Source organism: Diabrotica virgifera, chromosome 2 (assembly GCF_917563875.1).
Source record: "Diabrotica virgifera virgifera chromosome 2, PGI_DIABVI_V3a".
Classification (NCBI taxonomy): Eukaryota; Metazoa; Arthropoda; class Insecta; order Coleoptera; family Chrysomelidae; genus Diabrotica; species Diabrotica virgifera.
Genome location: NC_065444.1, coordinates 87,022,544 through 87,048,655, shown reverse-complemented (window position 1 = coordinate 87,048,655; position 26,112 = coordinate 87,022,544). Strand labels below are relative to the sequence as shown.

General features: G+C 34.4%; 1 protein-coding gene across 4 annotated transcripts in view; it reads left to right on the top strand.

Moving 5' to 3' along the window:
• The window catches only part of LOC114331820 (protein peste), a 195,705-nt gene that overhangs the window by 87,686 nt on the left and 81,907 nt on the right, over positions 1 to 26,112 (top strand). Inside the window, exon 1 of one of the 4 annotated variants that reach the window (XM_050643844.1) lies at positions 6,548 to 6,607. The exons of 2 other annotated variants lie outside the window; for them this stretch is intronic. In XM_050643844.1, the coding sequence (XP_050499801.1) occupies positions 6,567 to 6,607 (41 nt within the window). In that variant the 5' untranslated portion in view covers positions 6,548 to 6,566. Of the gene's footprint in view, positions 1 to 6,547; positions 6,608 to 11,846; positions 12,007 to 26,112 lie in introns of those variants that run through there. One more of the 4 variants, XM_050643845.1, reaches the window with a different exon arrangement.

The window sequence follows — 26,112 nt, the reverse complement described above, 5'->3', positions numbered from 1 at the left end:
CCGTTTAAATATTTGAAATTTCGACCCAGTAATACTTTCGCTACGCCCTGTATATCGATCTTCCGCATAGGCAGAGTATGGCGTTTTTCAATTCTCACGGGATTTGGATGTTTATTTCGGTTCTTGCGATTCTTTGAAAATTGGTGTACTAAGGTACCCCAGATTGTTGATATTCTACAAAATTGTAAACGGAATATTTTTCAAAGAGTTTCCACGTTAAGTAGGGACTCAGAGCATAAAAGGTTTTTATGATATTTACAGTTTTGGTTTGTCGGTTATATGTTTCGTCGGTATATCCAAATAGCTACAGGAAGAACCCCTGCTATGCTGTTAGGCTGTTGCAGTCTAGAAGATGAAAGATTTTTATGACTTTCTCAGACACAAATTTATTGAGGGTGTATTGCAACCGGAAGGCTCAACCTAAAATAAGCCGATGCCTTTAGTAATATTGGTTCTCAAAACTAACTGTAATATTGTATGATTCATCGCATTTCGTGTAAACTCGAGAGATTTTGTTATTGCGAAGTTTAAGTACTTGTAATTGGTTGAGGGTAAAACCATCATGGCGTTCGAGGGATGTCTTGAGAGTTTTTCTGACCATTTGATTGGTAGAGAAATATCTGGTATGATTCCTATTGGTCTAAGTGAGAAGTCACCTTTTTTTGGGAGAGGAACCCAAGTTTGAGAAGGATCGAGTTAGCGGTCCTAGAAGTTAGTTCCGTATAGGCTATCATCATGTTCAGTCGAGTTCAGTAGAAGCCGTCATCATGTTCAGTTGAGTTCCACCAGGGCCACCATCTAGTTAAGTTGAGTTTTGGTTCCCTTAGGGCCATCGTCATGGAGTAGAGTTCAATTGAGTGTAAAGGAATGTAGTTTTCCAGTTTCCCAGCCGGCTAGGTTAATTCCAGCCCGGCGAATGTGATGGTGTATCGTGAACCCCGGCGATTTTCCCGCTGTTTCTAAGCAAATCGTCGTTATCATTTTATACCAATTTTGGTATCCACTAATTTCTTTTAAGCAGTCAGAACCAGAAGTAGGAGAGAAGAGTTTCAATTTTCTCATTTCTATGTTTAACAGTGCAGTTAAAACATGTAGTATGCTCACATATTTTATTTTGGTCAAAGTTAATGAACTTTCAATAATCATGTTCGAGTCTAACTAAATAATTTTATTCGAGTAAAAGTAAAATTTGATCCAGTTTAACGAACTTTTAAACTATTTATCTTCAAGTGAAAGCTGAATTTTTCTATAATAATGTTTGTTTATAAACAATGTACTGTTTGCTGTTTGCTGTAATTAACGACAGTGAAGTAAGTGTTTCGCGAGTGCAATAGCGCCTTGGACTTTCGAATCAAGCTACGAGGAAGAAGCCAGGACACTAATTGTTAAGGTATAATTTTTATATTTGTAAAACTGTTCGTTTCATCTTTGATTAATTGGTAATCTGGTCTCTAATTATAACAGAGAGATCAGAGATTAATTTTTTTTGTTTTTAATAAATAATGTTTGATTTTCAACATATAATTTATTTTCTTCCCTTCTCTCTTGAATCGTAAGAACTATAAAACATTGACTGAGTATATAATTTTGAGTGTAAAGTAAAGGAGGTAAGTTACATTATAACATTTTGTATATTATGTATATCATTGTATTTGACTATGTTTCTTTGTTTTATTTTAATTTATCTTTCTTTGTTTTATTTCTATTTTTTTTGTATAAAGTTTGGTTTCCCTTAGGTAACCAATGGCGCCCAATATTTTATTTTTTGTATTTTTCTTTATTTTTTATTTCACATCCTTATTTCGATTTTTCTATCTTTCTAAATTTTCTAAGCTAATAAGAATATATCATAACATCTATTAAAGAATCCACTCCCTAAAATCTCTGAGACAGTAGCAACCGAGGTACTTAATAAATTATGTAGCACGAATTTTGTCCAACTCTTAATTAGTCATGTTTCATAAAACAACAGGGGCTATCTTTTGTCTTACATTAAAATGGCCCCATATGACTTCCATTCATTGTCGTGTTTCATCAAATGGCTTCCATGCGTGGGGCTGTTTCATAAAATTAATCGTGCTACAATGTGTATTTGCAGATGACATTGCATTAATAGCAAGTTCAGAGAAATCTTTGCAAAACAACCTAAATTTATGGACGAGAGAACTTGCAGACAAAGGAATGAAAATAAATTTAGCAAAGACCAAAACTCTACTTATATCCAAGACACCCAGAGAAATCCATATAAACCTAGACGGAAATTTAGTAGAACAAGTGGAGGATTTGGAATATTTAGGAACTATAATAGATGGAAAAGGAAAAATGCAAAAAGAGCTGAACAACAGAATTGCTAAAACATCACGACTATATCACTCCCTGAATTCAGGTTTCACTAGCAAATGAGAAATCAGCAAGAAGACAAAAGTGTCAGTATATAAGACAATATACCTCCCTACTTTGTTATACGGAAGTGAAACATGGACACTAACTGAACGGGAGAAGAGCAAGATACAATCTTCTGAAATGAAGTATTTAAGAAGAGTAGAAGGAGTTACGCTAATGGACAAAGTAAAAAATGAAACGATAAGAAACAACCTAGATGTTGAGAGTGCCAACAAAGCAATAGAAAGATCGCAACTAAGATGGTTCGGTCATTTAAATAGGTTAGATCCACATAGACAAGTCAAGGTAGTTTGGGAAGCAAAGGGAATTGGTACAAGGAGAAGAGGAAGACCGTGTCAACACTGGAACGATGCTGTGGGAAAATCATTACAAAGCAAAAACCTCACATGGGAGGAAGCCAAGAGAAGGACATCCAACAGAAAACTTTGGAGAGAGATGATTAGGAAGTAAAAGCAGATTTCTCGACACCTCACGGTAAAAGAGAACCGGATTATATATATATATATATATATATATATATATATATATATATATATATTGATGTGATCTTGATTATTGATATGAGATAATATTCTTATATGTCACTTAATTTAATCAATGTATTAATACTAATCTAATTAATTAACCAGATCACATATCAATATGTTTTCAATCTCAGGGCGAATTATAAATTAATTACTTACTTTCGTGGCTTCAAATATTTCTTAATGGTTCCTAATCGGGATAGAAAAGAAAAGAGTAAAAAAAATACACATATGGGTTACAATTATAATCAAAATATTTTTTATTTTATTTAAAAGGCAATCAATGCTTAATATTTGCTATTTCTTATTATTCTTAAACATAACATTTACAAATGGGAATCTTATTTCCTTTTGGTTTTCAATTGAAAGTTTTTATTAACATTTAACTATTAGGAGTTATTAGGAACAACTCTATTTAACTTTGATGAAGCTTTTCTGATATTATTGATTATGTTATTCAATTTTTTATGTGGAATTTAATAAGAAAAACCCATACATTCATGTCCAAACAAATGAGACTGACCTTTTCCTGGTGAACTGAAAATGTCCTCACACAAGACCCGTTTCCTGCTATCCTTGGCGGCGATCAAACCTCGTCCTGGCTTCCAGTAATGTTCTCCTTTGAAAAACTAGCTCGAATAGCTCTCGTTCCTGCTTTTGTCGTGATGCTGTGTTCTACCTTTTTCGAAACTGCTATCAGCTACCGGGACACTCTTGGCTCAAGGAGGTTCTTTTACTCTCGACCTGGCCTACTTCTCGTTCCACGATAGATACTCCACACTCACGGAACTACCGGCTTTCTCACTCTCCGTACACTACCGTCTACTACTCGACTTCACTTCTCGACAGCTCAAAACATTCTGCTCTCACTTTGTCATCCATTCCCCTACTTTCTAAATATCCCTTCCAGATTCACAAATCAATCTTCCACCACCAACTCTCATTCGTAATATTCCTCAAAACCAATTTTTAATCTTTCTAAATATGCTTAATGGATTTCAAAAGAAAATATTTAATTCCCATTCTAAAATACTTTCTAACTATTTACAAATTTTAATGTCCTATTCTCTCTTTCAAATGAGTCTTATTTAGCATAGGCTAATGATCGAAACCTTCCGCGAAAAACGATAATGAACTATCATCTATTTCACTGAGTTTTATTTAGCATAGGCTAATGATCGACCTTCCGAGAAGAACGATAATGATACGCGTCATTCACTTTGTTTATCTAAACACATTGTTCCGAGTTTCGTACGCTTATTCTAATCACTTCTTAAAATTAAATATAACAATTTGTTGTATACAGGTTGTTCTAAATTTATATGCCCGAGGTTGAGAAAATTAAAAATATTTTATATTAAAGTGAATTTTGTTTATAATTATCAAATTTTAATTTTTATATCAAATAGAAATATAACAATATATATATATATATATATATATATATATATATATATATATATATATATATATATATATATATATATATATATATATATATATATATATATATATATATATTAGTAACGATAAAGTCATTAGTTTTCGAGATATTTGAAGTTAAATATGAAACGGCACAGTTATTTTGATTAATTTATGATAAGACTCATATTATGATTAAAATTTCAAAATTATTTGTATCCAGTACTTTGAAACTATTTGGCGTATCCTTATCATACTTGGCAGAAAGTGTAGGTACTGTACACCCGGCTAAATTGAGATAAATAAACGTTTCTAGCTACTACCAGACGCGTACGACAGGGGATAGTGGCTGGTTGACCCTTCCCAAATTCTACGCCACTGACGAAATTGCTATTTTAGTGTAATTTTTTGATTTTCTAATACATTTTATGCAAATAATATACTCTTCATTCGTAACTATAAAATGATTAGTTTTCGGGATATTTGAAATTAAAAATGAAGCGACACAATACATTAATCAAAATAACCGTGTCGTTTCATTTTTAACTTCTCGAAATATCTCGAAAACTAATGACTTTATCGTTACAAATGAAGAGTATATTATTTCCATAGAAAGTATTGGAGAATCCAAAAATTGAACTAAAATAGCAATTCCGCCAGTGGCGTAGAATTTGGAAAGGGTCAACCATTCAGTTTCCCCCGTCGTACGGCTCTGGTAATAGCCAGAAACGTTTGTTTAACATAATTAACTAGTTTGTATAGCACCTATACTTTCTGCCAAGTATGAAAAGGATACGTCGAATAGTATTAAAATGCTGAGTAAAAATAATTTTTAAATTTTTAGATATCTGTAACTCAGTAAGGAACCACATTTTATTTAAGTGTTGTAGGTTAAATATTCGTATTTTGTGCTAAGGTTTCTCCAGTTACAATATGGACAATTGTTAATGAAACACCCTGTATACTCGAGGGTTAAATCTTAAGATTTTCTTTGCGCTTTTGTTTTTCTTAGGCCCTTAGGTAGTACTATATTCATCTGAAGTTTTGTTGTATAATCATCACACTCTTAATTAAATTAGTTTAAAATCAACGGAATGACATCTGGACAGGTAGTGCTAATTTAATCGAGGAAGTATTTAGTTTCCTCTACTTCCACGTAAATTGTCCGCTTTTTTGTTTAGATTATACGAATGCTATTTCGAGGATAAATATCTCTCTATCTCTCCCTCTCTCTCTCTCTCTCTCTCTCTCTCTCTCTCTCTTTCTCTCTCTCTCTCTCTCCCTCTCTCTCTCTCTATCTCTATCTCTATCTCTCTCCCTCACTCTCTCTCTCTCTCTGTCTCTCTCTATCCTTCTCTCGCTCTCTCTCTCTCTCTCTCTCTCTCTCTCTCTCTTTCTCTCCTTTGGCCCTATACAGCTCAAATCGGGTCCTGGCATCCCCTAGCATCCCCCTCCAAATATCACTGACAATGGCTGCTCTCCCCCAGTTATTACACTCAATTTCTCTTTCGAGCATCGGTTCTTACTTCGTTTATCCACCTTTTTCTTGGTTTTCTTGCTGGCCGATGTCCCACCATAGTTCCACTAAGCTGTCTACTAGGTGCTCTGGCGTTATCCATTTTTATAATTTGACCTGCCAAACCTGATCCAATATTTGTATTAGGATAAGTATTTAATAATATAAAATAATATAAATATAAACGGTTGCGTTTCGATTCAATTCGAGTCTCTTACCATCCTCTTAAGTGTTTCTGGTTCTACCATTCTACCCATCATCAGAGAGACTTGTAACAAGACTATGTTATAATATTACTTATCTATAAAATTTTAGCACTTGCTAGATTTTTTCGGACACTGTATATGTTCTATTGCAATGGTACAAATGATAATTTTGGTGATTAAGAATTGTTCTATTATAAGAATATTTATACGATCCTAACAAAATAAATCATTTTAAACATTCATTCATAAGATGCCTGTGGTTTGTGGTTACAGAACTGATAAACATGATAATAAAAATTTTAAAAATACTTTGTAGTAATAACGTATTATTTATATTCACGTTCCCTTGCTCAATACTATACCAATTTTAAAATACCATACCTCTTATCGTTGGTTTTAAATTGTAAATTAGAAGTGTTTTCCAGAAGATAACACTTTGCAAAAGCCAACAAACTAGGTAATATCTTGTGCAGTAGTAGTTCAGTTATAGAATGTATGTTTACAAAATATAGTGCATTGGTTCCTCTAGTACCAAGGTAAAAAAATAATGTTTGTGTTTTAATATATTATGTGAGTTCGTTCAACCCAAATAGGGATAAGTGGGTCGTATGTAAGATACATATCATTTGAAAATATAAGTAAATATTAGATAAAAGCATTATTAACAGAAATTAAAAATTACATGAAAAAACCTTTTTGGAAGAAACCTAACGAGCGGATGGAAAATATTTTCTCTAAAGATTTAAACATGTTTTTTATTAAAGCAAATAAACAATTTAGATATATTTTTAAAATCTTAAACGTGTTTGCCAATTTAGAGAAATTACATGTAGGATTCGTTAAAGACAATCGTAATAAAAGTCCGTGTGATGTTTAACAGTTTTACTTAATAAAATAGATAACTAAATTATAGATACTATTATGTTGACGAAATGTAAAAGTGTTTGTGTAATTGCGACTAAAATTTTACGAGTTCCCACAAAAGAAAATATCTTTGAAGTAATCGCGTTTATCTACTTAATATATGACCGGCTTTTCAATGTATAAGTCGTCTTAAAGCGTCTCTTTAAGCGTCTTTTTAATTATCCCAAAACACGTCTGTCGTGGTTCTGATGTTAAAACCGACCACCGTATTCTTCCCACAATAACCAAAATTCTCTTACTGCTAATCTCCTCTTCTCATGGTTTAATTCGCTTTCGTGAGAACTAACCTATTAAAATTTGTTCAAAGGGCTCTACTTGTTATTTTTATGTATTAAGGATGATTGAGAATAAACACAATCTTCTAACTAAACTACCCGTCGAATAGATACACCCACACCTCTGTCCCTAAGGGCGTCGACGGACACTGGTTTCGTGTTTTGTAATAATATTTAAGAAAAAAAATATAGGTGTCTTAAAAATTAAGATAAAATATTTACAATTCTACATATTATAAAACCTCATGTTGGTTATACATGTATAGACCATAGAAATAGTTCCCTATGCTTTCTTTACATTTTTAGTCAGGTGTTCTTATTAGTCCTGTCGCCAGGGGGGGTACAACGGCCTCCTGTATTCAGATGGACTTACTCAAGTTTTTATTATGTATTTTGGCCCGTAGAACACGAATTTTTTGGGTAACAGTTGATCCGGATGTCGATAAGATTGTTATAAACAAAGAAGTTGAGGAATTATATAACAGCGATTTCTCGCAAAACAAAACATGTTTTTGTATTTTTTGGGCCATTCTAACCAAAAAATGTTCCTACAAGTTTTTTCGTAGGATGCATAGTTTTCGAGATAAACGCGGTTGAACTTTAAAAAAATCGAAAAATTGCAATTTTTGAACCCGAATAACTTTTGATTAAAAAATAAAATAGCAATTCTGCTTACCGCATTTGAAAGTTCAAGTCAAATTTTATCGGTTTCGAATATATATATTGCTAAAAATTTATGTGTTTTTTGCTAAAAAAAGCTATAAACACATAGTGTTTCCCGTGCCTAATACATGCGTTTACATGCATGCTACGTAGAAATAGCCTCGCTTGCACTTGTACCTACTCTACCTACTCGTTCGATTTTAAATGAGAAATCATTGAAAACATCACTCCAGCACTAGGTGTTTATACTTTTGTTTAACAATAAAATAATAAATTTTTAGCAATGCAAATAACTAAAACCGATATACTTTGACTTGAACTTTAAAATGCGGTAAGCAGAATTGCTATTTTATTTTTTAATCAAAAGTTATTCGGGTACAAAAATTGCATATTTTCGATTTTTTGAAAGTTCCACCGCGTTTATCTCGAAAACTATGCATCCTACGAAAAAATTTGTAGGAACACTTTTTGGTTAGAATGCCCCAAAAAATACAAAAACATGTTTTGTTTTGCGAGAAATCGCTGTTATGTAATTCCTCAACTTCTTTGTTTATAACAATCTTATCGACATCCGGATCAACTGTTACCCAAAAAATTCGTGTTCTACGGGTCAAAATACATAAAAAAATCTTGGGTAAGTCCATCTGAATACAGGAGGCCGTTGTACCCCCCCTGGCGACAGGACTATATAGTTAGCCATTTTGAAATTAAAAAGTCACTGTTTGTTATGTGTTTGTGAAAAACAATAAAGTTATACAAGAGGCGTCTAATACACTGAGTCATAAAAAATTAGGTGTGTCGATCCCTTCTTTTAATTGGGTGTACAAATAGTCACCTTTATTCGTTGAGATATTACGAGAAAACTATAAGCAGGTATCGAATTTTTTTTTTGCTGTAACTATTAAGAAGAGTTCTAAGAGTTAAAATTTCTCCAAAAGCAAAAGAGTTAACGTAAATGTATTTTGAAAAATTGCTATTTTCTTTTAGGCCAGAAAGCTAAAATACGGCCATACCGAATTGCATGAAAATTTAGATATAGGTTCTTCATTATTGGACTTAGCCCATAGTTGCTTTTACTTGGTGAGTGGCCACCTCTTTTCGCAGTTGAAAAAACATACTGTTATGAGTCAACTCAGCATATGTGTAGGTGTTAGCATAAGTCTATGAAATTTTGTAAGTCAGACTAGTAACGGATCTGACAGTTATACAGGGTGAGGCAGATAAAGGGCCTATTATAAATATCTCGAGAACTCAAGGTAAGAAAATTATGAAAATCGGAATACAGGGGTTTTGAGGTGTGAACTATTTAATGAAAATATTTTGGTCTCTTTGCTACTTCCAGTTATACCGGATTTTCGAATTCTCCTTGATTTCTTCTTTCTTAAAATATAAGTTTTTGTAATATTATACAGGGTAGGTTAAAAGATAATTATGTTTTTTTTATTAATTTCGTAGCAAAATTCACACCCTGTAGAATTGTAGTAGTTTGACATAGTAAACTCTGTTTATGTTCAAATGATTTTTAATATAGTCTACTATGTTAGGAATTATTGGTATAGTTAAATTTTTCCTTTTTTGTATACAGGGTTGGTCGAAACTCAGAATGAGTATTTTCTGAGTTTTCTTAAATGGAACACCCTGTATTTTAGTATTGTAATGAAATGTTATTTTAGGATACTTTTTAATTTCTCAAGCAATCCCTATACCTAACTGCTTCAATTTGTGAGTTATTGGTGATTCAAGCCAAACATTAATTGCAACACAAAATACCTGAAATTTTATTAGGTTTGCCGTAAAAATATTCAATCACAAGTAATTTTTCGGAAATAAATACATACTAATCGAGACTGATACTTAATAATAGCCAATAATGGTTGAGCTATCAAAATATCTATGTAGTTAAGATTGTTGGTGCGATTAACAATTAAGCACAAATTAAAGCAGTTGGGTATAGGGAATGCTTAAGAAATTGAAAAGTACCATAAAATACCATTTCATTACAATACTAAAATATAGTGTGTTCCATTTAAGAAAACTCAGAAAATACACATTCCGAGTTTCGACCCACCCTGTATACTAAAATTCAAAATTTAGCTATACTAATAATTGGTAACAATAGTAGACCATATTAAAAATCATTTGAACATATAAAGGGATTTTGATGTAAAACTACTACAATTCTACAGGGTGTGAATTTTGCTACGAAATTAATAAAAAAACGTAATTATCTTTTAATCTATCCTGTATAATATTACAAAACCTTATATTTTAAGAAAGAAGAAATCGAGGAGAATCCAAAATCCAAAAACGTAAAAATATATAGGGTGTCCCATTAAAAAAAACGAAGTTACAATAAACTTCCGGTATAACCGGAAGTAGCAAAGAGACCAAAATATTTTCATTAAATAGTTCACACCTCAAAACCCCTATATTCCAATTTTCTTAATTTTCTTTACTTTATTTCTCGAGATATTTCTAATAGGCCCTTTATCTGCCTCACCCTATATATTTTTGTCAATTAGAAGCTTTGTCATTATTTTTGTCACGTCTTTGAGATTCAACTTTGTACTTTAGTTTATTAAGTTTTTAATAAACTTAACAAAACGGTCATTTACTGGGCTATTGATTATTTATAACATTTTTAATTAGCAATAAATTATCACAACATTTTAAACATTGTGAGTGTTTATCTCTTTAATGATTTGCGAACACTGGGTCGCCTGACGACCAGTAGTTTTCCAAAATTATAAACTGGCTTTTGTGATTTTTTGACAATGAGAAATTTTAAGACAATTTGAAATTAAAAATTCTTTCAAAAAACTGACGTCGTAGTTAATGATAATATTTTGTACTTTAATAGAATAATATGTATGAAGCCACATTAGTGGTTTATGAAATTTACTGCAATATTTTTTTAATGTAATATTTACAATCTGTCCTCAACTAAGAACAATAGGTAAATTATTTGACAAAAATTGAAAATTTGACCTGTAGAGGGAGATCCAGTGATCACCCTCTTTACATAAATTAAATTAAAACAAATTAAAATAAGTTTAGTTATCACAGATTATTCGAATCTTCTTGCTAGGTCCACTACTTTGAATCTCTTCAGGCGTCGTAATTGCAATATTTGAGACAAGAAAACTTCAACTTTTATTTTTTCTTTCTTGCCTTTAGCTGTTTGTGCTGCTTTGTATGTATCACAATCACAATTAAGTTTGTTTTCCTGTACTTCCCTACTGATCTATTTCCTATAGTATGGGGGCCTGTTGTGTTGTGAAGATTAAATCCTAAAACCAAAAAAAGTTAAGTAAAGTTTTCAATAAAGTGGGGGAATTTTCATTTTTGAAATTAGTTTTCCATTTCCAACAATCGTTTTTTGCGATTATAGCGCCATCTATTCACAATTCGAAAAAATGTTATTGATTTTTACATAAAGAATCCGAATCTGCATAAAAAAAATGGGGCTGCTATTTAAGATTTTAAAATAGTTCCCCACCCCACCTCCGTGGGGGTCATGTTTACTGGCATTCGATAAATTTTTTAAAAATATTGAATTATTGTGTATTTTTTAGTTTTTTAACCTGATGTTGATGTTGCGGAATGTCGTGGGCTTACAAACTTGGAGGTAAGATAGGATTTGAGTAGGATCCTGTTTGACCTGATCCCGATTATCCTGTTGACATCACTAAGTGATCGGCATCACATATTGCGCTTCAGCACCCTTTTTAACACTCTTTTTTTTACATATTCTGATAGTATCTGTATCTCTATTAATATCCCAATATTTATTTAATTACCATAATTAAACCATAATTTTAATTACTTTATCCCACTAAATGTCTCACTCTGTTAAATTTTTAAACGAAGGGGTCAAACATGCGCTAAGAAGGTTATATCCAAGAGATAACAACAGTATACATAAACCATTTTAATTCTCTTGTACTGGTCTGTGAGATAGCCACTACTTATCAAATTTATACCATACATTGTTACAAGAAATAACAGTCAGATAAAGTCAATCAAGCAGAGAGTCCGTTTTCGTTTAATCATTTAAGTGTTTTTGTAATTAAGTAAGTAAAATAATTATTGTCTAATAGGATATTTAATTATGATTGTACAAACAACAGCAACGGTATAACAATGTTGTTTATTCAGTCTATTGATTCTAGTGATGTACTAACCTTCACCAATATTTGTACATTCGTCACTTTGTATAGTCGTTTTTGTTAGACTGTTAAAAATGTATATACCTAGATATATTGTATATAACTCTTTTTATGATATAGCATTTATGCATCTCCAAATTTAATCAATCTATCTTGTCCTATGTGCTCTATTACATCTTTTAATTTAATGATTTCAGAGTTAGTCATAACACACACACACACACACACACCCAAACAGTGGGTATAATTTTTCTGTTACTAGTTGTCTTCCCCAGCATCATCAATATGTTAATAGAACGTTTTTATTGCAACGTCTACTACATCTCTTGGTGGTAAATAAACCATTAAGTTTGGTGTGAGATGTATTAATTTTAATGATTTATGTCCTGTTTTAAAAACCGTCTACTGCTTCATCCAGTTCTTTATTAATAATAATGACGACTTCAGGTCTATGCTAATTGGCAGTGATTTCAGAGTATGTAGTATAACGTACTGAAGCTTGTTGGAAAGCCTCCTAAGTTTTGTTTTGCCAACATGTTTTGCTTACTCCTAGTATATTTATTTTAATCTCATTTTTTAAAGAACATTATGTATTTTACAAGTCTGATACCTGCTGTTTACGGTTTACGTATCAATATGGTAACAACCTAAAAGTCCTTATTCTCTCTTCCCATGCCGGATCTTGAGCTCCAATTCTCGTGATTAGTAACTCTTTTGTATTTGGTACCCATTGCCATTGGAATACTAGTCAAACTTTTCAATGATGTTTATTCCACTGGTGATATCCCTGAAGATTGGTTAAAGTCCGAATTCATAACCCTACCAAAAAAACAACGTCCGAAAAACTGTAGCGACTATAGAATGATAAGCCTTATGAGGCACACCTTGAAAATCTTTCTACGTATCATCCACAGTAGAATCAGAGATAAATGTGAAGAAGACCAGGATGAAACACAATTTGGCTTCAGAAATGGACTGGGAACCCGGGACGCACTCTTTGCACTAAATGTGTTATTGCAGAAATGTCGAGATCAAAGGAAAGACGTCTTTGCTGTATTTATTGACTATGAGAAGGCCTTTGATCGAGTACAACATCACAAATTAATTAAAATACTAAAGGATAAAGGAGTTGATAGTCAAGATGTACGAATCATAGAAAAATTATACTGGCGTCAAACAGCGACAGCTTGCATAAATGGAAAATCAACAGAAATATGCAAAATACAAAGAGGCGTCAGACAGGGTTGTATACTGTCCCCACTGTTGTTCAATTTGTATTCAGATAGAATATTTAAGGAAGCGCTGCATAATTTGGAATGGGGTGTGAAGGTTAATGGAATTCTGATAAATACAATCAGATATGCAGACGATACAGTTATTTTAAGTGATGATATGAATGGATTACAACACCTTTTAAATGCCATTGACAGAGTGGGAAGAGATTTTGGCCTAAATATAAACTGTTCAAAAACAAAGTACATGGTATTTAGCCGTTTGGCCCATCAAGATTCACGGTTATATGTTGATGGTCATATGATTCAAAGAGTACCCAGTTTTAAATATCTTGGTTGCCATATTACTGAACAACTAGATCCAGATAAAGAGATAAAATGTAGAATCGAGATAGCCCGCACGACATTTTTAAAAATGAGGTCATTCTTCTGTAATGATACCTTGCAACTTCAACTTCGAAAGCGCATGATTAAATGCTACATTTGGTCAGTCCTCTTGTATGGTGTCGAAGCATGGACATTAAAAATATCCACCATTAACCGTTTGGAGGCCTTTGAAATGTGGCTGCACAGACGTATTCTAAAAATACCATGGACGTCTATGCTGACAAATGTGGCAGTCCTTAAGAGAGCAAATGCTACCCGCGAGCTGCTTGATAACATCAAATATAGAAAGATGGCCTATTTTGGACACGTAGTAAGGGGAGACCGGTATAATATTCTTCAACTTATTGTGATGGGTAAAATCGAAGGACGCAGAGGAATTCGTAGAAAGCAGGCCTCTTGGTTGAAGAATATCCGGGAGTGGACAGGAATAAAGAAAGCAGAACACCTATTTAGAATAGCTCGAGACAAAGACAGTTTCGCCATGTTAATCGCCAACGTCAAGGGGACTTGATAGGGCACGTTAAGAACAAGACCCATTGCCATGCTAGTTGTAGCAGGGATATCCTCGGGTATCTTTAATCTGGTAGTCATCCTGGGGCTTTCTAAATCTTTATGCCATTGACTATTTCTAAATAGTTCCTCCGTCTCTAAGATACATTTTCTTACCTCAGAATAAAATGGTGCCGTAACATTTACTAGCTCTTCCACTCGAAGCTGTTGGCAAGTAAATAGGAGACTGCAATGAAATGAGACTGAAGTGAAATTCTCGCCATATTTGCCTACTCTCACTTAATTTAGCCTGCAAACAAATGCAGCTGCCCGGGGTCTGGCAAGTGCAGCCATAAGTGAGAGTTAGGTGTCTTAATACCAGTGAGATAAGCACCAGTTATCAAAACCATTTCCTGCTCGTTGTGGTTGTTCCGGTAAAAGGTGCTCCCTCTGTAACACAATCCTACACCTCTTTACGGGGTGGAACATTATGTTGAGAAAAGCAGTATTAATATATAACTGTGTTCAGACCTGTAATCTCATGAACTGATGGAACTCGAACTGTGAATGTAACACAAATCCTATTGGAAATAATAAAAATGAAAGTAATAGGTAGCTAATGGGCCTGATAGCTCAGGAGGTAGGATGTCTGACTTCCATGCAGAGAACGTCTAGATATTTTTAGATATCTACTGGCCCCAGTGTGATTCAGTCGGAAAAAAATGAGTACATTGGATAAAACCAGGGATAATAATAGGCGGCTGAAGCGTAACACTGGACCAGCTAACTTCCTTTTATACTATATACCTTAAACCCAAGAAATAGAATCTATACTATGAATTCATCCCAAAGTTGCGTTAGCGGTAGAATACTAGGTAGAATGACAAATAAAACTATAAGTGAAAGAGTACGAAATGAAGATGTAAAACACATGCGCAAAATCGGGTGAATTAAGATATGCAAGGTTAAAAAAATGAAACCAGCACATAAATAAAACAGTAATAATAGCAACAGATGAATCATCTTATAAAAAACCATCTATGGGAAACCCAACAAAAACGTTTTCCAGATAATCGTTGTAATAAGATGTTAATTGGAGCTGCAAGGTCAGATAATAGAAAAAGTGATGGGAGTTTAAATACCTAGTCATCACACTATCTAACAATGGAAGGCTCGAAACAGAAGTGGAAGATCAAGTGAAAGAGCAAACAGAGCCCAGGTTACCTGAATGACACAAGATCATCATCATCATAATTGGCTCGACAGCCCTTTCTGGGTCTTGGTCTGTTCCAGGATTCTTCTCCACTCTGATGTGTTTCGTGCTTTTTTCCTCCAGTTTTTTATTTTTAAGGTTTTTATATCATTTTCTATTTGTTCTAAATATCTCAGCTTCGGTCTTCCTCTTGTTCTTTTTCCTACTGGCATCTGTTTGAATATTTTGTTTGGTATTTCGCCTTCTTCCATTCTTTCTACATGTCCCATCCAACGCAGCCGTCCTATTTTAATGAATGTTATGATATCTGGATCCTGGTATATTTCGTATAGTTCAAAGTTGTACCTTCTTCGCCAAATTCCATTTTCTTTTGTGCCCTTATATATGTGTCGCAGGATTTTTCTTTCAAAGGTGGCTAGCAATGTTTCCTCTCTTTTAGTGAGTGTCCAGGTTTCTGAACCGTATGTGAGTACCGGTCTTATTAGGGTTTTGTATATTTGTCATTTTGTTTTCCTTGCGACGTTGTCTGATCTTAGTTGCCGAATTAAGCCATGATAACTTTTATTGGCAATAAATATTCGCCTCTTCACTTCCTCTGCTACGTTATTATCAGATGTGACTAGGGATCCCAAGTATGTAAAGTTGTTTACCCCCTCAATGTTGTATTCTCCTATTGTTATATTTTGTGGCTGCCTTATTTCTGTGTTTTTACTTACCTGCATATATTTTGTTTTGTTCTGGTTGATTTTCAGGCCACTATTTTGTGCAGCTCGTTCTATTTGATTGAATGCCTCTATCATTTCTCTTCTTGATCTTGCGATTATGTCAACATCATCTGCAAATGCTAGTATTTGCACGCTTTTATTAATTATTGTTCCTCGAGTATTGACTGTTGTGTCCCTCATTATTTTCTCGAGTACAATGTTGAACAAGATGCATGATAGAGCGTCTCCCTGGCGTAGTCCCTTTTTCACATCTATTGTTTCCGTTAGTTCGTTTTGTATCCGGATTTTACTTTCTACTTTTAGAGATTCTTTTATCAGTTCTATTAGTTGTGTTGGTATATTAAATTCTTTCATTGCTTTTATTAAGAATTCTCGGTTTATATTGTCATATGCGCTTTCGAAGTCTATGAAGAGATGATGTGTGTCGATGTTATGTTCCCTTGTTTTTTCAAGGATCTGTCGCAGAACAAATATCTGGTCTATTGTTGACTTCTGTCTACAGAAGCCACTTTGGTACCTGCCAACTATTTTTTCAGCGTGTGGTCTAAGTCTTTCATAAATGACGTTGGACATTATTTTGTATGCTGCATTCAGCAGCGTGATTCCACGGTAGTTGCCACATTCTAACTGATTCCCTTTTTTATGTAATGGTACAATAATACCACTATTCCACTCCGCTGGTAGCTGTTTATTTGACCATATCTTTGTTATCAATACATGTATTGTTTTCTGTAGTGCGTCTCCTCCTTCCTTCAGTAATTCCGATGCTACTTGATCCGATCCCGGTGATTTATTGTTCTTTAATTTGTCTACTGCTGTTCTAATCTCGGCTATTGTTGGTGGACTCTTTTCTCTGTTGTCTGCTTGGTCTAATGGTATATCAGGGTTCGTCTCACTCCCATCTCCTTCAAGCTTTTCCGTAAAATGTTCTGTCCATCTTCTTAGTATCTCTTGCTGTTCTGTCAATATATTACCTTCCTTATCTCTACACATCGTCGTTCTCGGTTTGAAGTCTTTTCTGCTTTTGTTCAGTTTCTGATAAAATTTTCTTGTCTCTGTCGATCTACTTAGTTCTTGCAGTTCCTGAAGTTCTTTGTTCATATATTCTCTCTTTTTTCTTCGGTGAGTTTTCTTTTCTTCTCTGCGTAGTTGTTTATATTCTTCGTCTGCTTGTCGGGTTCTGTGCCCCTGTTGCATCAGTAAATATGCTCTGTTTTTTCTGTCTGTTATAATCTGACATTCTTCGTCAAACCAGTCATTCGTTCTTGTTCTTCTTTCTTTACCTTCTATGCCTAACACTTCTTTAGCTGTCTCTTTTATGATTTCTCTGCACTCTTCCCACTCCTTATTTGGGTTTTCATGTTTTGGTCTGTTTTCTAGTTTGATGCTTATCTTTTCTTTATACTCTTTATTTTTGTTTGTTTCTTTGAGTCCTTCTACCTTGTATCGTTCATGTTTAGAGCCTCTTTCCTTTTTGATGTTTGAAATTCTAGCCCTTACTCTACTTTCGACCAGGTAGTGATCAGAATCCGCATTTGCCCCTCTTCTGGTGCGGACGTTTATTATATTCGATTGGTGTCTCGAGTCTACAAACAGAGCCCAGGTTACCTGAATGACACAAGATGGAGAAATAAAAATATCGGAAAAGAAATGAAAGGCAGAATTTACAAAATAGTCATCAGACCAATAATGACATACGCGGCAGAAACACGACTCGACACAAAGAGGACAAAAATATTGCTCGAAACAGCGGAGATGAAAACCCTTCGAAAAATCGATGGTAAGACTCTATGGGACAGAGCTAGAAGTACAGATATACGACCGAAATGCAAGGTGGATAACATTAATAACTGGGTAAGAAACAGAAGAATAGAATGGAATGACTACATAAGGCGAATGACAACAAATAGAGTAGTCAGGACAGCGAGATACTGTTCCTCAATGGGAAGACGATCAGTGGGAAGGCCACGAAAACGATGGAACGAAAACTTACTAGAGGCACATTAAAAAAACAGAGTCATGTCTATACAAAAAGAAGAAGAAGAAGATAATCGTTGAAATTGAGCAATAACACGGAGGATGAACATGTATTTATGCCAACAGAGAAAAGTATGAGGACGAAGTCGTTGGAAATTATCAGCTGTGTCATAACAGTTTTGCCAACAATGTTTAAACCGAGTATAAAAATGCCGATTTATCATTTATTTGTGACTATTATTCCCCGAAATAAAAAGTACCGAAAAGATGACTGTGACATTGCGCGCATGTATTTACTTGATTGGGTTTATTTGTGTTTAACTGTCCTAGTCCTAGGGCCGGTTGTTCGAACGCTAATCAACAATGATCACTATCAAATATTTAATTACTGTCACCAACTGTCAATGTCAACTTTGATTGGGTTGCTGAAAACATAATTGGTTATAATTATGAGATTAGTTAATCAATTAACATAACAATAATTATTAACATAATTGATTAACTAATTTCATAATTGTAATCTATAATTAGGTTTTCAGCAACCCAAACAAAGTTGACATTGACAGTTGGTGACAGTAATTAAATATTTGATAAGGATCATTTTTGATTAGCGTACGATCAACCGGCCCCTAGTTATTATTAAGTGTTCTCAGTGGCGACGCGTGACTTTTTCTAAAGTGTTACCAAAACCAGATGCAAAAAATCTTAATTAAAAAAATGAAGATATGGCTAAATGTATATACATATAGCTTCAATAATATCATTTTGTATATCACTTGAAACTCTCGAAAAAACAGTTGATGTTTCTAGATGTTGGCAAAATTTTTGATCTTTTTTGGCAATTAATGTTAACAATTCCCTGTAATTGCCTCGAATGTCAGAGCCGTCGCCCTCAAAATGACCACGAAACGGTAATTCTTGTTCGGCCAAAAAACATACGGTACATATATATTCTAAGTGAGCTAAGGATATACGAGTACCTATCTATTTTTTTAACAAACTCATTATGTTTAGCAATATTTGCTTTAAATGCTTGGTTAAGAGAACTTTTGATTTTTGTTTTGCCAAACTGAATCAAATTGGGTATACATCTTACATGTAGGTAACGGAGAAATTTCATGTCTCTTTTTTAAAACTCTTAAACTATTTAAATCGTGAACTTGGTCCACCCATTTTTCTGTAAAAACCAGAAGACATGGCTAACAATACAGTCTATTTTTCTTGCAACCACATAACCAAGGATTTTCACTGTACCAACTAAATTTAAAATATCGAGCTAATTTTTTAAATTCCTTTTTTAAATTGTTTAAAATAGGTCTTTCATTTTCAATAATCTCATTTTATTTTTCAATCAGAATTACTTTTCAAGTAGTTGATCGATTACGCAGCGACACTCATCCATGGTGAACTGCACGCACACTTTTTATTAAAGGTACTGTTAGCAAATTTAAATCTGGTAACAGCCCTACTGATATAAACAGCGCGCTTACGCCCATCGCTCCTTTAAAATTTTCACACTAGCCGGTCCCGAGCCGCCCGAGCGATAGCGAGATAACCATTCATTGTCACCACAAATGAGACTGGTAACAGAATATAATAAAGTGCAACTGAGTCACATAAACTCGCCAATATTTTCGTGTGTCTGGCTATTTACTGAATTAGGTACTATTAACACATAATATAATAATATATTTCTATTGGTAAAAATAAAATAAAATAATAAATGGAATTATTCATCGTCATAAAATACATATTTATTTGCAAGATTTTTAACTGTTACCAATGGTAACAGTGGTTACATGGACGCTTCGCCAGTGAGTGTTCTTGTATTAAAACCGCCATAAAAATAGTTTTCACAACTAAGAAGATCGGCATTATATAAGGCATTATTTCCCCTCTTAAGGAAATATACGAATTCCAAGTTTAATTGTTTAAGGGCATAGACGCAAAATGTCGCTTGTCAAAATTTATAATGTATTTTAAATGTATTCATTTTTTTCCGAATCCTGAGAAAACTAAAAAATATTTTTTAAAAATTTAGACGCAAAATGAAAGATTACATTATTACTTAGGGCCGAAAGTCCCTCAAAAATTCTATAATGTTTATTTTAAAAAGTTACAGGGGCGAAAATAAAAGAGAAAATTTAGGGCGATTGTTAATTGCAAATATTTCGTTCTAAAATAACTTTCTATTTATTCTAAAGGACTTTTGGCCGTCGGTAATATCGAAATTTTTCATTGTGCGTTTAAATTTTTCAAAAATACTTACTAGTTTTCTCAGGATTCGAAAAAAGTTAATACATTTAAAACACATTAAAAATTTTGACAGGCGACATTTTGCGTCCATTTTGTGACATTTTCCCTTAAAAAGGCGGTCTCCAGTAAAAGTGTAATGTTAGCAATCGTTGAGAAATTTCGTAACACTGGTAACCTGTTCTATCAACGCAGGGGTCTTCCGGTCGTCTAAAAATATTTTTTACCAACAATAATCAATAACGCGTTTTCGATAAGATCTTCTTATCGACAAGATGTCGAAAGTCAATGCCAAAGTCAAAGCCAAAACGAAGTCTTGGACGTAATGCGTATGAAATGAATATCAGTGATACATACATATATGTACATGTCTTTCTGTTCAAAGCCTTTCAGATGTGGCTATACAGGCGAATCGTAAGGATATCATGGACGGAGAAGATAACCAACGCGACCGTACTGCGAAAAATGGAAAAAGAAAGAGAGGTGATGTATAAGATTAAAAGGAGTTAGATTAGTTAGTTAAAGTTAGAATATCTTGGACACATAATAAGAAACGGCACTGAATACAGATTACTGTATTCTTCGTAGGAAATTCTTCACGACAAAGTATTCGCAAAGCAAGGAATTGGGAGAAGTAGAATATCATGGTTAAAAAACCTGAGAAAATCACAACAACTAATCTATTTAAAAAATCAGTCAATACAACAATTATAGCCCGAATGATCGCAACAATATTAGAAACGAATAGGCACCAAAAGAAGAAGCTATACGTCGACTATTTAAATCTCTTGGTGGTCATCATTTCCCCATTCATATCGGACAAAGACTAAACGTTAAAGAATCTTACCATAGAAGTATACTTTAGACAATTATTGTTGAGTCGAGTGTACGAAGATCCTGATTTTTTGAGAACATTGTAGAGAAACTCCACAGTGAACGAGTTACCATTTGGTGTGTTGTGTCTGTGCATAGGGTTATTTGTCCCTATTTTTTGAAGAACGGCATCCAATTACTGTTAGCTTTCATGTGAACCATTCAGCTATACAGTCAGCATTTTTCTATATACAAATATAGCCATTTCTACTGGAACATACTTCGATTAGTTAGCTCACTCACCCGATTTGATAAAACCTGATGCACGCATATGGGGCATGCCGAATGAAACAGTATTCAGGTCAGAAACTCTGCCAACATTTATTGGTGAAGTATGACAAAAGATAATAGCTTTTTTTCAATAACTCCAAAAAATACTCTTTATAAATATCTTAGATAATCTGCTAAAAGTTATGAGATTTGCTTATGCCACAATGGTTCATATTTCAAACATGTGGAATATGTAAATTAAAAAAAAATACAATATTTACATTCGGTGCTGTCTATTTTGCCGAATAGGTACTGTATTGAACAAATTCAATATGCCCATCTTCTATAAATCTTTTTTCTATGGATGCTATACAATATGCAACTTCTCTCACTACTTACATACATTCAAAACGAAAAATTTCTCATGCAGTGAGCAAAGTCGGCCATTGCAGTGAGAAATATTTTTTCTCACGAGTTGTCCTACGGTTTTCCATTATATGATCGCCGTTTCCGTGGTAACATGCAAAATACAAACACAATTAATATTGTCAAAAAAAATGTGTTGAAGCAAAACTTACCAGGAATTACGTTTCAAAACTGTTCAAAAATAACCTTTAATTAGAATTTTAAATAAATAATGTATATAATTTTAAGAATATTAAACACCTACATGTATGTATATGTATTTTATTTCAATGTATGCATATTATATACTTAAAGCACATAAATTATTTAATTTTGAAGTTTGAACTCTTGACAAAACCGCATCTATAGAAAAAGAATAGTGTACAACACATGAGATAATGACATATTTCTCCCTCGCTTCATTTGCGGCACTCGCCACGTGGAGAAATTCGTCTTTTTTCTCACTTGTTGTACAATATACTATATCACATTTAATATTTTTGTTGTAAAATGTGCAATATCTGACTACAGCCTTGGCTATAATTTAAACACTTCTGTGAATCAAAAATATTCTATCGGTTTAATATTTTTATCAGTACTTCAAAAGTAGAACATTTCATTGATTTTTCATACACATCTACCAAAAATAAAAATTTGTTACTATTGATAACAAATACTATGAACTTTCAACAAACGTTTGACAAATTTATTTTGTTGTTAAAACATCCACAGGCAAGGCGATGAAGCAGTAAAAAGCACAAAATATACCAATTTTTTTGCAGTAGGATGGATCTTAAAACTTTGTGAACTAAAGTGGTGATCTCGAAATGAAAATTGCATTATTGAATAAAACTGTATTTTTCAAAGTGCCTTTCGAAATGGGGAAAAATAATAAATTTGTAAATCGGAAATAATTGACGGAAATGAGTTTAATATTACTACTCCGGTGTTTTTGGGGTAGCTGAAAACGAATATCATGTATGAGATAGTGTCCGAGGCACCTGGTGCCCAGGACTGTTTTAGTTTTTATCGAATTTTCATAAAACTTCTAGAGACGGGTCCCCTCATCTAGGTACCTCGGAGACCATTGCCATCATGATATTCGTCTTCAGCGACTGTCCGGGAATCCTTATTTCTTTCTTTTATAGTGACTATCATTCTAATATTTATTTATTTCGGGTAGAATAAGTTTTAGATAATTTAATAATTATATTTAGTGGCTGTTCTCTGCCCTATTTAAAAATGATGCAAAATAACCTTGTGTGTCTTCTAATTTACATAAATGCTCAATATCAATTTTTACTCACCCACAAGCACAAAATTCGCTTTGCGCATTATATACAAATGGACATGCTCCGTTGAGTACCTTTAGGACAGAAGGTACGACTCTACGACTCCGCTTCCGGGATTCAACGGTGAAACAACTCCGAATTCCGAACCTTTCGTGATTGTTGACGGCATCGTTCCACGTGCATTGCGAATTCCATAGAAGGAGTCCATTAAAAGGGAGCGGTGATGAATTAAGTAGTCACCCTTGGGTCTGTAAGTTTACCAAATCCTAATGAACACCAATTTTAAGGTAAGCGATTTTGCGCATAGCTTGTGAAACCATATTATTTTCAAATCAATTTTTTTCTCAAGTCAGTTTTCATATTTTCTGCAGTTTTCATAAAGCGACCACAAAAACCCCCCAGTAGCCACTTATCGAGTTTTGACAATACTCCAGGAGACGTCGCTCTCCCTTGACACCAGATGCCTCAAAGACCATTGCTGGCATGATATTAGTATTCAGCGATCCCAAAATCCTCCAAATAATGAGTTTCCACTGATTTTGTATCGAATTTGTATAAAACTCGAGGAGGCGAGGCTTGTCTTGGGCACCAGGTACCTTAGAGAGCATCGTCTTCATGATAATCGTGATCAGCGACCCTTAAAACTACCGAGTAATAAATTTGCACTGATTTTGTACTGAATCTCCATAAATCTCCAGACGAGGCTCATTCTGGGAACCAGTTATCTCCGAGACTATCGCTTTCAGGATATTCGTATTCAGCGACCCCAAATAGATACATCCAACTGCAAAAAGTTTTGATGCTTCATTGTCTCGCCTAAAGCTAGGATCCAACAGATCGTAGCGTGGCATGCATTGAGACATAAAAAATATATAATAGAAAAATATAAAAACTGAAGGTGGTAACCAACGCAATGTGAAATGGCGTTATTTCCCTCAGAATTTGTTATTTATGGCTTATTGAACTCTCTCTTTATGGCCAACCTGGATCGGCTCCAATTGCTCCAAAATTTGGCGATAAATGAGCACGCTTCAAAGAAAGTCGGAAGCTGAAACTGACCCTTCCATCTCTAGCTGAGTACCAACGGCTAGTACGGTCAGTGGTCTTACGACGTTGTGTTGGGATTTTTATCATTGTGTGAAATAACCAATTTACTAAAAATTTTACAGCTGACATTAGTAGTGTACCCTCTATACCCAAGCGCGCCAGAATGGTCCGACCGATTTTATCAAAAAATATATATTAATTAAGAAGACTAGGTTTTCACTCTAATGGCATATAAAACAACATAATGCTTATTCTACACCCCACCAGAATGAAAACAATGAGAAACTTCTCTGGTTACACCTCCGAGGCTTCTACAATATGCAAGCCATACGGATGCTGAGACTAAGGGAGATAAGGGAATTCTACAATTTACAATTCACGTCCCATCTGCTCAGCGCGGTAAAGTTCCAACGAGAATGGTTCCCTTCGTACTCCAATCAGAGTAAATGTAAATCAAAAATGAATAACCATTTTCAATTTCGTTGCAAAACGAAAATACAGCCGAACCATATTCTAGTCCAATCAGAGAGTGAAGCAAGCACCTCTACCGGTTTCGAAACTTATTAGTCTCTCATCAGGAGGCACATATGCTACTCTCCCTGATCCAACCAAAACAAACCCCAGCATGCAGTCCCGGATTGCAACGAACGAAATGGCATAGATGCCCTAGCGGCAACTGCTACAACAAGACTAAGTTTTCACTCTAATGGCATATAAAAAAACATAATGCTATTCTACACCCCAGAATGAAAACAATGGGAACCTTCTCTGGTTACACCTCCGAGGCTTCTACAATATGCAAGCCATACGGATGCTGAGACTAAGGGAGATGAGGGAATTCTACAATTTACAATTCACGTCCCATCTGCTCAGCGCGGTAAAGTTCCAACGAGAATGGTTCCCTTCGTACTCCAATCAGAGTAAATGTAAATCAAAAATAATTAACCATTTTCAATTTCGTTGCAAAACGAAAATACAGCCGAACCATATTCTAGTCTAATCAGAGAGTGCAGCAAGAACCTCTACCGGTTTCGAAACTTACTAGTCTCTCATCAGGAGGCACATATGCTGCTCTGCCTGATCCAACCAAAACAAACCCCAGCGTGCAGTCCCGGATTGCAACGAACGAAATGGCATAGATGCCCTAGCGGCAACTGCTACAATAAGACTAAGTTTTCACTCTAATGGCATATAAAACAACATAATGCTATTCTACACCCCACCAGAATGAAAACAATGGAAACCTTCTCTGGCTACACCTCCGAGGCTTCTGCAATATGCAAGCCAGACGGATGCTGAGACTAAGGAAGATGAGGGAATTCTACAATTTACAATTCACGTCCCATATGCTCAGCGCGGTAAAGTTCCAACGAGAATGGTTCCCTTCGTACTCCAATCAGAGTAAATGTAAATCAAAAATGAATAACCATTTTCAATTTCGTTGCAAAACTAAAATACAGCCGAACCATATTCTAGTCTAATCAGAGAGTGCAGCAAGCACCTCTACCGGTTTCGAAACTTATTAGTCTCTCATCAGGAGGCACATTGGTGCTTCTGCACTCTCTCATTGGACTAGAATATGGTTCGGCTGTGTTTTCGTTTTGCAACGAAACTGAAAATGGTTATTCATTTTTGATTTACATTTACTCTGATTTAAGTACGAAGGGAACCATTCTCGTTGGAACTTTACCGCGCTGAGCAGATGGAACGTGAATTGTAAATTGTAGAATTCCCTCATCTTCCTTAGTCGCAGCATCCGTATGGATTGCATATTGTAGAAGCCTCGGAGGTGTAACCCGAGAAGGTTCCCATTGTTTTCATTCTGGTGGGATGTAGAATAGCATTATGTTGTTTTATATGCCATTAGAGTGAAAACTTAGTCTTTTTGCTAGCAGTTGCCGCTAGGG